The 13,071-nt window shown below is 42.3% G+C and overlaps 1 protein-coding gene across 2 annotated transcripts; it reads left to right on the plus strand.

Moving 5' to 3' along the window:
- Positions 1–1,874: 1,874 nt before the first annotated feature.
- Positions 1,875–6,588, plus strand: LOC306920013 (GTPase IMAP family member 7-like). 2 transcript variants are annotated; one of them, XM_079496603.1, is made up of 6 exons: positions 1,875–2,196; positions 2,294–2,359; positions 2,439–2,510; positions 2,613–2,684; positions 4,461–4,538; positions 5,168–6,588. In XM_079496603.1, the coding sequence occupies exons 5-6, from the start codon at positions 4,502–4,504 to the stop codon at positions 6,370–6,372; spliced, it is 1,242 nt and encodes a 413-aa protein (XP_079352729.1). In that variant the 5' UTR covers positions 1,875–2,196; positions 2,294–2,359; positions 2,439–2,510; positions 2,613–2,684; positions 4,461–4,501; the 3' UTR covers positions 6,373–6,588. The 2 variants fall into 2 exon arrangements, with proteins under 2 accessions (XP_079352729.1, XP_079352730.1); XM_079496604.1 differs by having other exon boundaries at positions 4,461–4,517.
- The last annotated feature ends 6,483 nt before the right edge of the window (positions 6,589–13,071 follow it).

A 13,071-nucleotide genomic window follows, 5' to 3' on the forward strand; every position in this document is an offset into this window, starting at 1 on the left:
GTGGTTCCGATGAGCTTCAAAGCTGAGTTTGTATAGACACATTTCAATACATTTAAATGTCCTTTTGGTGACGGAGTGAATGCGTGATGGGGAAGCAGTAGAGATGGTCACAGGTGACAAGAAGGCATTGTTTGGACAGGCCTTGGCGTTGTCACACCATGGGTGGGAACTCCAAAGGCCGTATTTGAGTGAATGCATGATGGGAAATTCCTCATCAGCACGCACACACACACACACACACACACACACACACACACACACACACACACACACACACACACACACACACACACACGTTTGTATTACTATAATTGTGCGGACAATAAATGGTAAATGGTAAATGGTGCATTTATATAGCGCCTTTATCCAAGGCGCTTTACATAGATTGTGCATTACATTCACCCATTCACACACACATTCATACACCGATTGCGGCGGAAGCCATGCAAGGTACCAACCAGCACATCGGGAGCAATTTGGGGTTCAGTGTCTTGCCCAAGGACACTTCGACATGTAGACAGGAGGAGCCGGGATTCGAACCGCCGACCCATGGATCATTGGACGACCTGCTCTACCTCCTGAGCCACAGCCGCCCCATATAAAGTTTTTAGACAGTGTTTGTGTTGTCGTTCTCACAACGTGTCGTGCTGACACGTTGTGAGCTTGTAGATCTGATGTTTTCAGTGCACAACACTAGCGTGCGATTAAGTTTAAATCCTAAACCTCTAAATGTCTCATCTTTTGACCTTAAACCCAACCTACATCTTTTCCTATAATTCTATGCCTTACTCCCCAAATCATTTGTAACCATAAAATAAAACATTTTGCTTGTGAAGTCCTGGGAAATGGTCCTCAATCATAATAATTTCCTCAAATTATACTACGTCGAACGTTTGGCCCTCATATAAGTAGAGTAATACAAGCACACACACACACACACGCACTCGCATGCACGCACGCATGCACGCACGCACGCACGCGCCCACGCACGCGCGCACGCACGCACGCACACACGAGAAGTTAAACTGTCTGTGATTCATCTAAACTTATGTTCTTTATGTTCTATAAAAGCAAGACTACTGGAAATGACCCAGGATCAGAGAAAAGTGTTCCTGGGTATGACCCATGATCAGCTGGTCCTGGTGATGGAAAAATACCAAGAACTGAAGAACAGTAATAAACTACTGACAGAAAAACTGGAGGAAAGTATTAAAATACAAGCAGAAAAAGATGAACAACTGGAGGAAAGTATTAAAATACAAGCAGAAAAAGATGAACAACTGGAGGACTGTAAAAATCTGCTGTCAGAAAAAGACCAGGAATTGGATAAAAGGAATAAACTACTGACAGAAACAGACAGTCAACTGAAGAGAAGTAGTAAACTACTAGCAGAAAAAGATGAACAACTGGAGGACTGTAAACAACAACTGACAGAAAAAAACCAAGAACTGAAGAACAGTAATAAACTACTGACAGAAAAAGACCAAGAACTGAAGAACAGTAATAAACTACTGACAGAAAAAGACCAAGAACTGAAGAACAGTAATAAACTACTGACAGAAAAGCACCAAGAACTGAAGAACAGTAATAAACTACTGACAGAAAAGGACCAAGAACTGAAGAACAGTAATAAACTACTGACAGAAAAAGATCAAGAAGTGAAGAACAGTAATAAACTACTATTGGAAAAAGACCAAGAACTGGAGAACAGTAATAAACTACTGACAGAAAAAGACCAAGAACTGAAGAACATTAATAAACTACGGACAGAAAAAGACCAAGAACTGAAGAACAGTAATAAACTACTGACAGAAAAGGACCAAGAACTGAAGAACAGTAATAAACTACTGACAGAAAAGGACCAAGAACTGAAGAACAGTAATAAACTACAGTTGGAAAAAGACCAAGAACTGAAGAACAGTAATAAACTACTGTTGGAAAAAGACCAGGAATTGGATAAAAGGAATAAACTACTGACAGAAACAGACGGTCAACTGAAGAGAGGTAGTAAACTACTAGCAGAAAAAGACAACCAACTGGAGGACAGTATTAAACTACTGACAGACAAAGACAACAAACTGCAGGACAGTATTAAACTACTGACAGAAAAAGACAAACAACTGAATCAGAGAGATGAAGAGCTGAAGATGAGGAAAAGGGAATGGGATGATGTCATCTCTGAAAACAAACAGCTCGGTGAGAATTGGAATATCTCATCTCTCTTGTTTATTTTGATCAGTGGTTCATTCAATACTGAATACTATCTAAGTACATCTTCATCCTGTCATTGCAGCTCAGCAGATCTGTGATCTGAAGACGGGATTAGAGAAACCGAAGACTGAATCAGACCAAAAGACTGGTCAGTAAACTGAAATACATTTCCTCATGTGTGACATTATAACATTAGTAAGTTGATAAATAGTTGTCTTGTCTTTTAGAGAGTGAGTATACCTCCACAGCAGGCCCCAAGCTACCAATCAGGAGATGGAGCATCAACATTCCTCCAGGAAGTTAGTTGACAAAAATACATCCAGTGTCGTTTCATAGCCCAGTAACGCCTTTCTGTTTTTCTTACTATTGTCAATACATTGACTGTTGATGTTGTGTTGCAGAGCATGGAGAGAACACAAACTCCACTCTTCCACTGAGGAGGACACGCAGTATGCTATGGATTCCTCCAGACTGTGAGTCCATGTTACTCTTTCAATTTGTATTCAAGATGTTACTCTATTATTCATAGTCATGCATTCAGTTTCTTAGCCTGCCTTTAAAATGTGTTATAAATTAAACTCTTAACTTTCAATGCTTATACTCATTGGCAACATTTACCTAGGGGTTGCTGGCTTATGTAAATCCATACGCAGGATTTCACCACAAAGACTGGCGAGGATTTTTTTTTATTTCTTTCTTTTAGACGGGCTATTCTAATTATAATCACTGTCATGGTTGATTCTATCAATGAGCATTTTCTCCCTCCAGTGTTTGTTCCTTATGTGAAAAACACGCGCAATGGGCCGCGGATGCTTTTTTGCGCTTGCGGCGGCCTTTAACTCTCTGTGTGGTTGATGTGTGTGTTATGTTGCAGTGGGTTAGGGTTCCACCTGGACTGTGTGGTTGATGTGTGTGTTGTGTTGCAGTGGGTTAGGGTTCCACCTGGACTGTGTGGTTGATGTGTGTGTTGTGTTGCAGTGGGTTAGGGTTCCATCTGGACTGTGTGGTTGATGTGTGTGTTGTGTTGCAGTGGGTTAGGGTTCCACCTGGACGGTGTGGTTGATGTGTGTGTTGTGTTGCAGTGGGTTAGGGTTCCATCTGGACTGTGTGGTTGATGTGTGTGTTGTGTTGCAGTGGGTTAGTGTTCCATCTGGACTGTGTGGTTGATGTGTGTGTTGTGTTGCAGTGGGTTAGGGTTCCATCTGGACTGTGTGGTTGATGTGTGTGTTGTGTTGCAGTGGGTTAGCGTTCCATCTGGACTGTGTGGTTGATGTGTGTGTTGTGTTGCAGTGGGTTAGGGTTCCACCTGGACTGTGGTTGATGTGTGTGTGTGTTGCAGTGGGTTAGGGTTCCATCTGGACTGTGTGGTTGATGTGTGTGTTGTGTTGCAGTGGGTTAGGGTTCCATCTGGACTGTGTGGTTGATGTGTGTTGTGTTGCAGTGGGTTAGGGTTCCATCTGGACTGTGTGGTTGATGTGTGTGTTGTGTTGCAGTGGGTTAGGGTTCCATCTGGACTGTGTGGTTGATGTGTGTTGTGTTGCAGTGGGTTAGGGTTCCATCTGGACTGTGGTTTATGTGTGTGTTGTGTTGCAGTGGGTTAGGGTTCCATCTGGACTGTGTGGTTGATGTGTGTTGTGTTGCAGTGGGTTAGGGTTCCATCTGGACTGTGGTTTATGTGTGTGTTGTGTTGCAGTGGGTTAGGGTTCCATCTGGACTGTGTGGTTGATGTGTGTTGTGTTGCAGTGGGTTAGGGTTCCATCTGGACTGTGGTTTATGTGTGTTGTGTTGCAGTGGGTTAGGGTTCCATCTGGACTGTGTGGTTGATGTGTGTTGTGTTGCAGTGGGTTAGGGTTCCATCTGGACTGTGGTTTATGTGTGTGTTGTGTTGCAGTGGGTTAGGGTTCCATCTGGACTGTGTGGTTGATGTGTGTTGTGTTCCAGTGAGTTAGGGTTCCATCTGGACTGTGTGGTTGATGTGTGTTGTGTTGCAGTGGGTTAGGGTTCCATCTGGACTGTGTGGTTGATGTGTGTGTTGTGTTGCAGTGGGTTAGGGTTCCATCTGGACTGTGGTTGATGTGTGTGTGTTGTGTTGCAGTGGGTTAGGGTTCCATCTGGACTGTGTGGTTGATGTGTGTGTTGTGTTGCAGTGGGTTAGGGTTCCATCTTGACTGTAGTTGATGTGTGTGTTGTGTTGCAGTGGGTTAGGGTTCCATCTGGACTGTGTGGTTGATGTGTGTGTTGTGTTGCAGTGGCCGCAGAGACCACAGATTAAGTCGTCTCTCTACCAGTGATGAAGAGGAGACTCAGTAAGGCTCCACCTCCAGATAGTGAGTATTATGATGCTTTTTCAAATAGTCTAGCAAGGAACATTATACGTGTTCATATGACAACATTAAACTATACAAGGTTTAAACATAGTCAATAAATAAAATGTAGCCTATATAACCTTGATGTATGGATTTAAGAGACAATGGAATAATATGCCTATAACCGTTTTCTCTTTTGTTCCAGTTTTCTTTTACAATTGTGTTACTGCCAATTGTCCATGTGCATTGGTAAATAAATGGTGCATTTATATAGCGCCTTTATCCAAGGAGCTTTACATAGATTGTGCATTACATTACATTACATTACATTACATTCACCCATTACATTACATTCACCCATTCACACACGCATTCACACACTGATGGCGGAGCAATTAGGGGTTCAGAGTCTTGCTCAAGGACACTTTGACACTAACTCTGGGGGAGCCCAGGTTCGAACTGGGAACCTCCCGCATGCATTGTGTTCCCAGGACAGCAATTATGAATATTTCACAGGATTATATGAACAATGTTGTTTGGGACACCACAATTGTCTGTGATAATGTATAGGTATACTGTATTGTTTAGTAACCGAGTTTGTACTGTATATGGTGTAGTTTCATAATTTATTCCATTGTTTTGCATTTCAGTGGCAGAAGACAACACTTTGGACTCACCAGTGTCTCCCTCCATGTCTGAGCTGAGGCTGGTGCTACTGGGGAGGACTGTAGCTGTGAGGAACGCAGCAGGAAACACCATCCTGGGCAAGGAGGTGTTTGGCGCCGAGGCCAGCTCCTCTGACCTGAGCCAGAGGAGTAGGAGGAGAGAGGGGGACGTCTGCGGGAGACGGCTGGTGCTGGTGGACGCTCCAGACCTCTCTGGACGCTCACTGGAGGACACGAGGCAGGATGCGGGGCTGTGCGTACGTCTGTCCGCCCCGGGTCCCCATGCCTTCCTCCTGGTCATACCGGCAGAGGCCTCCGGAGAAGAGGCGAGAGGGACGATGGAGAAGATGGAGGAGGCGTTTGGAGAGAGCTGCTGGGAACACAGCATGGTCATCCTTATCCGCGCTGACGGCGTGCGAGAGCAGAGTGCTGAGGAGTTCCTCCGTGCAGGCAGTCGGGAACGTCGGCAGCTTGTAGAGAAATGTGGGAACAGGTGCCACGTCCTCAACGTCACGGACGGCAGCGATGCTGGTCAGGTCTCACAGCTGCTGGAGAAGATAGAGAGCATGGTGGCAGGAAACACAGAGAGCTTCTACAGCACTCAGGCCCAGGTCAGAGAGATGGAGAGAAAGATCCAGAGGGACTTGAAGGAGAGGAGACACGTGCAGGAGCAGGAGATGAAGGAGAGGTTTGAGGAGGAGCTTAAGGACTCTCTAAGGAAGATGGAGGGATCCATCCAAGTGCACGAGGGGGACATCAGGAAGATCGACCGTCGAACGAGTGAATTGGAGAGACAAGTGAGGGAGGAGAGGGATGAAGAGAAGAAAAGAGAGCTGGAAGGAGAGCTGAGGAGGGAGTCTGAGAGAAGAGAGGAGATGGAGAGAAAGCTGGAGAGGTTTAGAGCAAAGAGAGAGAATGAGAGGAGAGAGAGGGAGGAGAGACACATTCAGGAGATCGAGGAGATGAGAGAGACCTACGAAGCAGAGGCCAGAGTGGAAGCAGAGAGAAACCTGATGAAGGTTCTCCTGCCTGAGATCCAGAGGAACATCATGATCTCCACCACCAAGATGCAGAGAGAGTTTAACAGACAGCTGGAGGAGAAGAACAGAGAGATAAGGGATCTACACAAATGTTGTTCAGTGTTGAAGGAGAACCTTCCTTACTGGAAAAGAGAGACAACATACCAGTAGAAAGAACATGTGAGATAGAAGAAGGGAAAGGAGAGTCATGGACATGGTGGATGAGATACATGGAATAGCTCTAATTAGCAACACTCACCTGTAGGAGACACATGCAGGATCAGGAGATGAGGGAGAGGTTTGAGAAGGAGCTTAAGGACTCTCTGAGGAAGATGGAGGGATCCATCCAAGGGCACAAGGGAGACATCAGGAAGATTGACTGTTGAACGGGGGAATTGGAGAGACATGGGGGAATGTCTCTCCAAACAAACAGTCTGCATGTAAATACTGCTTGTAAGTAATTAGCTTTTGCAGTTTCTTTTAATTCATGTTATGGTGGGGATGATGATGATTAAACTTTACTTTGTGTTCAGTCACATATTCATTGTTGATAGCTTTTGTTTTATGGACATAGATTACCCAGGCGGCATGTGGATACTGTATGTAATATACATTTTCTAAGGATTAATCGGTAGCATAATCGGAATCGGTCATAAAAATGTCATTTCGGAATCTGAACGAAAATAATACAGATTATTTCAACGGTTTTCTTTTTACCAGCTAAATTGTTTTTAAATTCAAAATTAAAAAAATCATCAATGAGTTCAATATAAATCAAAATTGTCTACCTCTAGTCTAGAACAAAAGCCAAATCAAATATGATGTAAAATCTTAAGTAATCCTAAGCAAAAATAAACGTTTATTTTTCTACATTTAATTTGTGTACTCATCTCATTCAGTAGTCATTCAGTTGTGAAAACAAACACTTGGAAAAAAGGCTCTTTATTGATTGATTTAATACTTTATTAACAGGCTTTGGGCCAAGCCCCCTAGGGCCTAGGCTTGTGTCCATTGTGGTCCTCTGTATAATATCGGAATCGATCAGAATCGGTATCGGCAGATATGACCCTGCAAATAACCGGAGATCAAATATCGGTCATATTTCATAATCGTGCACCCCTAACATTTTCATATTCGCTGTGGTTAGTCTGTAAATGCCTCAATCCCAAAACTGTTGTGGGTGCTGACTAATGTTCAGTGTACTGACATGACATAATTCGAGTGTACACTACGCTCTACACTTCTACAGTATACAGATGTAATGATGTATACAGTACAACTGTATGTCTTCCTTACTTCTTGGTTCTTCAGTTCTTGGAAACACTGCTGCGGCAAAGTAAACACTTTATATTAAACACTCCTAACTAGTGTTACTTTGTGTTCAGTCACACACTTTGAGTCAGTAAGTGTACTCGTTCCTTTTTGGCGACACTGCCATTTGAACAAAGACAGTTTATTTGGACTGTAAAATGCTGAACAAAGGCTCAATTGTTTTTGTTTTGTTCAAAGCACACATGAGTGACTTACAGTACATTCGGCTGCACAGGCAAAGAAAGACAATCGATGTGATTCATTCTGTATTTAAACAAAATGGTTGTAATGTGATGCATTTGTATCATGTGCCTGTTATGGTCCAAAGGAACAGCATGTACATATTAGTAATATGGTGGTGAAAGCATATGAAAATACTTTGTGAATAGGCCTACTTCTGTACTGTGAATCTATTTAGGGGTGCAACTGTTACTTAAACAAATTGATTTAATCGATTAAAAATTACAATCGATGCGTACATAAATTAATCTATTAATAATCAATCCCTATTTTATAGGCGAAAAGTTTCAAATAATTAAAAAAAAAACTAAATATCCGACTTGATCTAAACTACAAGGTCACAACACATTGCATCGCTGTTGTGCAACGAAATATACAATAACAATTAAGCTTTAATCGATATATATATATAACGATTAGTTGATAATCTATAAGAAAATAATCGAGCCACCCTACATCCATTCAGATCAGTGTTTTTCACAGCCAATCAGGGAAAGTGGAGTGACGGACGATGTAAAACAAACAACTCCACCACAACTTTGTGAACAAGAAATTGCTCCAAAAGCAGCAGAAAAGAAGAAAAAGCAGATCAGGAGATCTGACGGAGCCTCAGCTTAGCACATTCAACCCTGAGCCATCATTAGTCCTCTGTCTCAGCCGTTCACACCCTTTTTCAGCTCGAGTCCAGAGTGACTGAGACCCATAAGAGAAATGTGGTGTCTCCCCACATGACGAACCACACAAACCATATTTAAGCATGTTTTTCCCCATAAATTAACGTCCTGCTTGAACATATATACTATACAGCACCACACAAAAGCATCAAAAGTAGCAGATCCACAAGCTTGAAACGCATGTTTGAATTTGAAGCTATGGTTTTGGACATGAGGTAACCTTCATACTTACAACAATACATTATGAAGCCCTGCATGTACAACAGGGCCTCAAGCCAAGTTTAGGCTGGTCTGGTGCATCTCAGGAGCAGGACTGGTATATAGTGGAAGGAAGGCACTGGAGCAGACTCACAATTAAAGCCCTTTATTCACAGCTAGGGTGCAGGTAAAAGAGTTGCAATACTGTATTGACATGTAAGATATGTTCCTTCCACTTTATGAAGCCTTATTTTTTGCTTTTGCAACACGTTGTGAACTTTAAGTTGTACATTTGCTATTTACACTATTTACTAGTTGAACAAGTTTTTAAATGTTTGTATTTTCCTTGCAAAATGTTTTGGGGTTTTTCTTCGCCGTCTTAATTGTTCTAGAACAATTAAGACGGCGAAGAAAAACCCTAAAACTAAAAAAGAGCTCTTCCTCCTCTATCAGCCTGGGCACACTTGAACTTCCATGCGCGGCCAAAGGAAGCTGTCTTTTGCGTCATTTCCAGGTTTTTAGACAGCTGGTGGATGGAAATGAAGCTCCACCCACGCGGCAGAATGCCAGTGGGGCAAGCTTTTCCGGGAATCTGGCCGACGCGGCAATCTGCCGCGTGGGTGGAGTTTCATTTCCATCCACCAGCTGTCTAAAAACCCGGAAATGACGCAAAAGACAGCTTCTTTTGTCCGTGCATGGAATCTTAGGTGTGCCCAGAGTGACCCTTTGTCCATCCCTGTTCTCCTCTGCCTTCTGCTCATCCCTCCTCTGCACATGTCCAAACCATAGACTGTACAAAATAGTCCAAACAATAGACATAGAAAGGTAGACGCCTCTTCCGGCTCTGGGGCGAATGCTCTCAAGTGAGGGCAAGCTTCCGTGTTGGTGCTCAAGGAACGTAATGGAAGGAAGGGACGTCGCCATGTCCATATGACTCAATTGCCCATTTGCAGACCGCGGCCATGTTTCCATCAGAGTTTGGAAGCACTCGTTTTCAGTAAAGCAGTGTCTTCCTCTCGCATTATGTGCTAATTCAAAACAGGTGGTACACAGAGCAGTTGAGTGATATCTAACGAGCACTTCCAAACTCCAGCACTTTGAAAAAGAATCACCTGCAAGGACACAAAGTAGCTCATAACATGTATACAGTGGATTTTTATAAAACAAACACTTTGAGGATAGAAAGAGAATAATTCAAGCTTTCCGTACAGCTGCAATGTTGGTGAGTTTGACGTTGTTTAATACAATCAGATAGGACTTTTTTGTTTGGATGAATGGGCTGCCTATGGAAGTTGCACCTAGGTAGCACCTTGCCATTAACTTATATGGTAAGATGGCAGGCTGCATATGGAGAATGGGAGCCAGGCCTGGACTGGCCACTTGAAGTACAGGGCATGCCCATGTGGGCCGCCCAATGAGTGGGCCGCCCCCCCTTGCTTTAATATTATTTTTACATGGATGTTTTTCAGTAAAAGTGGTGGTATTAAGGTTTGTTTGAGTGTGCCTCGACAGAGCGGGGCTGTAGAGTTTCTGCCATCTGCTTGCTGGTTGTGGTGGGGCGGTCTGGGCCAAATTTCAGGGCCGAATTCTTGACCCAGTCCAGCCCTGCCAGTAAATTAGTTAATTCACTGTGCCGAATCGACAGTCATTGAATTGGGCCATTACTATGTTTGACCGCTAGATGGCGGCCTAAGACCATATAATGCAACAGTGTTAACCAGGCAGACTCGGCAGAGAGCTTATACTGTACTTATTAATACGGATACGTTTGCTGTTATGAATATTCACTGGTTCAATGTGTTTAATTCACATTATAATTATTATGATATACATTTTTGTTATGTTATTTTATGACAATATTAATGTCATTTCATGTCAATTCACCTGGTATTGTAATATAACATATAGGCCTATGTTTAGTTTCTAGAACATCACGTCTGTTGAGTGAGGTACGTTCTGGAAATAAATCCCAGTGTCACCATTTCCCGTTCTAATCAAGCAGACATCTGATAATCCAATAATCACAAATTATGTGAGATATATTGAGATATTCTTTTGCCCATGTTTGCCCATGGAATTATGTGTTTCCATGATGTAGATTTTGTATGAAGATTTGTATATCTAGGCTACATTTCATCGTGCCATCATATATTTCTATATCTTTTTTATATAATAATTAGTTTCGATTTCAGTTTTTAGATTAATCGGCATCGGTTCGATTAATCAATCAAACCGATGAATTAATCGGTCCGATTAATCGGTCTGCCTTTACAGATAAACATGCCCAAAGTAACAGCTTGAACAGATCTACAAGCTCACAATATTGAAATATGACTTGCCTAAAGGTGGCCTTACACTAGCCGATTTTTTTCAATCTGAAATCTGATAGCACCACACACTATAGGATAATCGGAGCGGGGCAGAGCAAATATCAAACATTCTTGATGTTGATCGGGCCGATCCCGATCGCGCTTTGAGCAGCCCCGAGCAGATCGATTGAGTCGGGCACCCCCCGAGCGTCAAAAAATGCCCGATTATCGGCTACTGTAAGGCCACCTTTTGACATATAAATGTACTCTTAAGTGTCACAAACCGTCCCACTTGAATACAATTAAACAAATGAAATGTTTTACTACAAATTAATGCAAGTCTTAATTATTGATTTATTGAAATATTTGTAATTAAATCATGTCAACTGGAGAGGAGGCATATGAAAAAGCAATACAATCTAACTCGTTTAGATGCGTCTCCGCTCGTCTAAACCGGTGGTAGGCCTAATATTGAAAGGCAATGAACAGAACCACAGCAAGGAAAGGACAAGACAGACTCACAAGAGCAGGGACGTGCAGAGAGTGTTAGAGGGCCAGGGGCTAAAATCCCGTAAGAGGGCACTCTTGGACAAAAATAGCGAAAATAGCAGATCTACAAGTTCACAACGCGTCACACTGCAATGCGTGGAAAGGCATGGAAAGGAGTTCCATTTGCATTTCTTTCACTATATTAAATGCTGCATTCGTGGTCTGGAAAGGGCGGTTGTTTTACAGACGGGTAAAAGGGCAGAGGCTGAAGCCCCCTTTGATTTCTATGTGTGCACGTCCCTGCACAAGAGTAATATGACCCACAAGCTGAATGGTGTCAATGGCAAGAAATGATCAAAACACAAGGCATCACAATACTTCCAAGTATGCATAATACACAATATTGGTGAATGTAGACAAGAGCCTATGTAGACTTCAGAGAGCCACTACAAAAAGTTCACAACAAGACTAGTAGAGTATAAGACGATGCTTTATCACCTCTAGAAGGTGGAAGTGTGACCGCAGCTGCAAGCCCAAATATCTGAGAAGAAGAAACTTAAGACGCTTGTGTGAAATGTATGTATGGCCACTGGGCTTCAACTATCGTTAGGAATAGTGGATCTGTGCGAATAAAAGAAAAGAAAATAGGGACGTCAAAAATCTGAATTTAATTTAATATAATATAATTTTTGGTGTGTCAGGCAGACAGTCCGGTTCAAAATAGAGTTTAGAGAAGTTCCAAAAAACAAACAACCCCCCCCCCCCACATAGAATTGTTATTGGGAAACATATGCCAGTGAAATATTTATAATAACAATAAAATAAATTTTCATTGAAAAGGTTACACAGTATGACTTTAAAGGGGCATTCCACTCATTTTCAACATTTTACTATGTCATTAATATACCTTAGAGCTGTTGGAAATAATAAAAATCATTAACATTGGTGAATCATTAACATCACCATATTAATGATTTTTTCCCAGACCTCCAGTTCTAGGAAACACAGAATGGGGGGGGACTTTTTATTATTTCCACACAGCTCTAAGGTATATTAATGACACATTTTGAAAATGAGTGGAATTCCCCTTTAAAGATACAGTACTATCTGGAAGGAAGAAAGAAGGAAATCTCTTCCATTGAGAAAAATGAATCAATCAATTATCTGCAGCAGACAGCAGTTCGGATAATGGATTGGACACTTCAACGCAACATATTCTTCACGACTACATTTTATCATAATTAAAAAAATACAATTGATACCGGTATGTGATGAGAATAATTGCATAGTAAATATACTCAATTACACTGTTTAATATACACAGTAAGACGAGAAGCGAGAGAAGCGACCTCGCCCTAAAAAGGCGCTTTGGCATGGGGGGGTCAGATCAAGATATGTAATGAATTCTGTACTGGCCATATATGGAGCGTGTCTTGAGTGTACATGGTTTGATGAGGTCAGATCAACATATGGAATGTCAGAACAGGAAGGGCGGGTAGGGAAGGATCAACATATGGAATGTCAGAACAGGTCAGCTCCATATATGGAGATCTAAGGGTTTGAGGTTTGAGTTCAGATGTAGAGTTGCTGGCCCGGCTCCATATATGCAGATCTATAGGTGAAGTCTTCTCCATGTATGGTTATCCAGG

The sequence above is a fragment of the Electrona antarctica genome (assembly GCF_951216825.1).
Source record: "Electrona antarctica genome assembly, chromosome: 3".
NCBI lineage: Eukaryota > Metazoa > Chordata > Actinopteri > Myctophiformes > Myctophidae > Electrona > Electrona antarctica.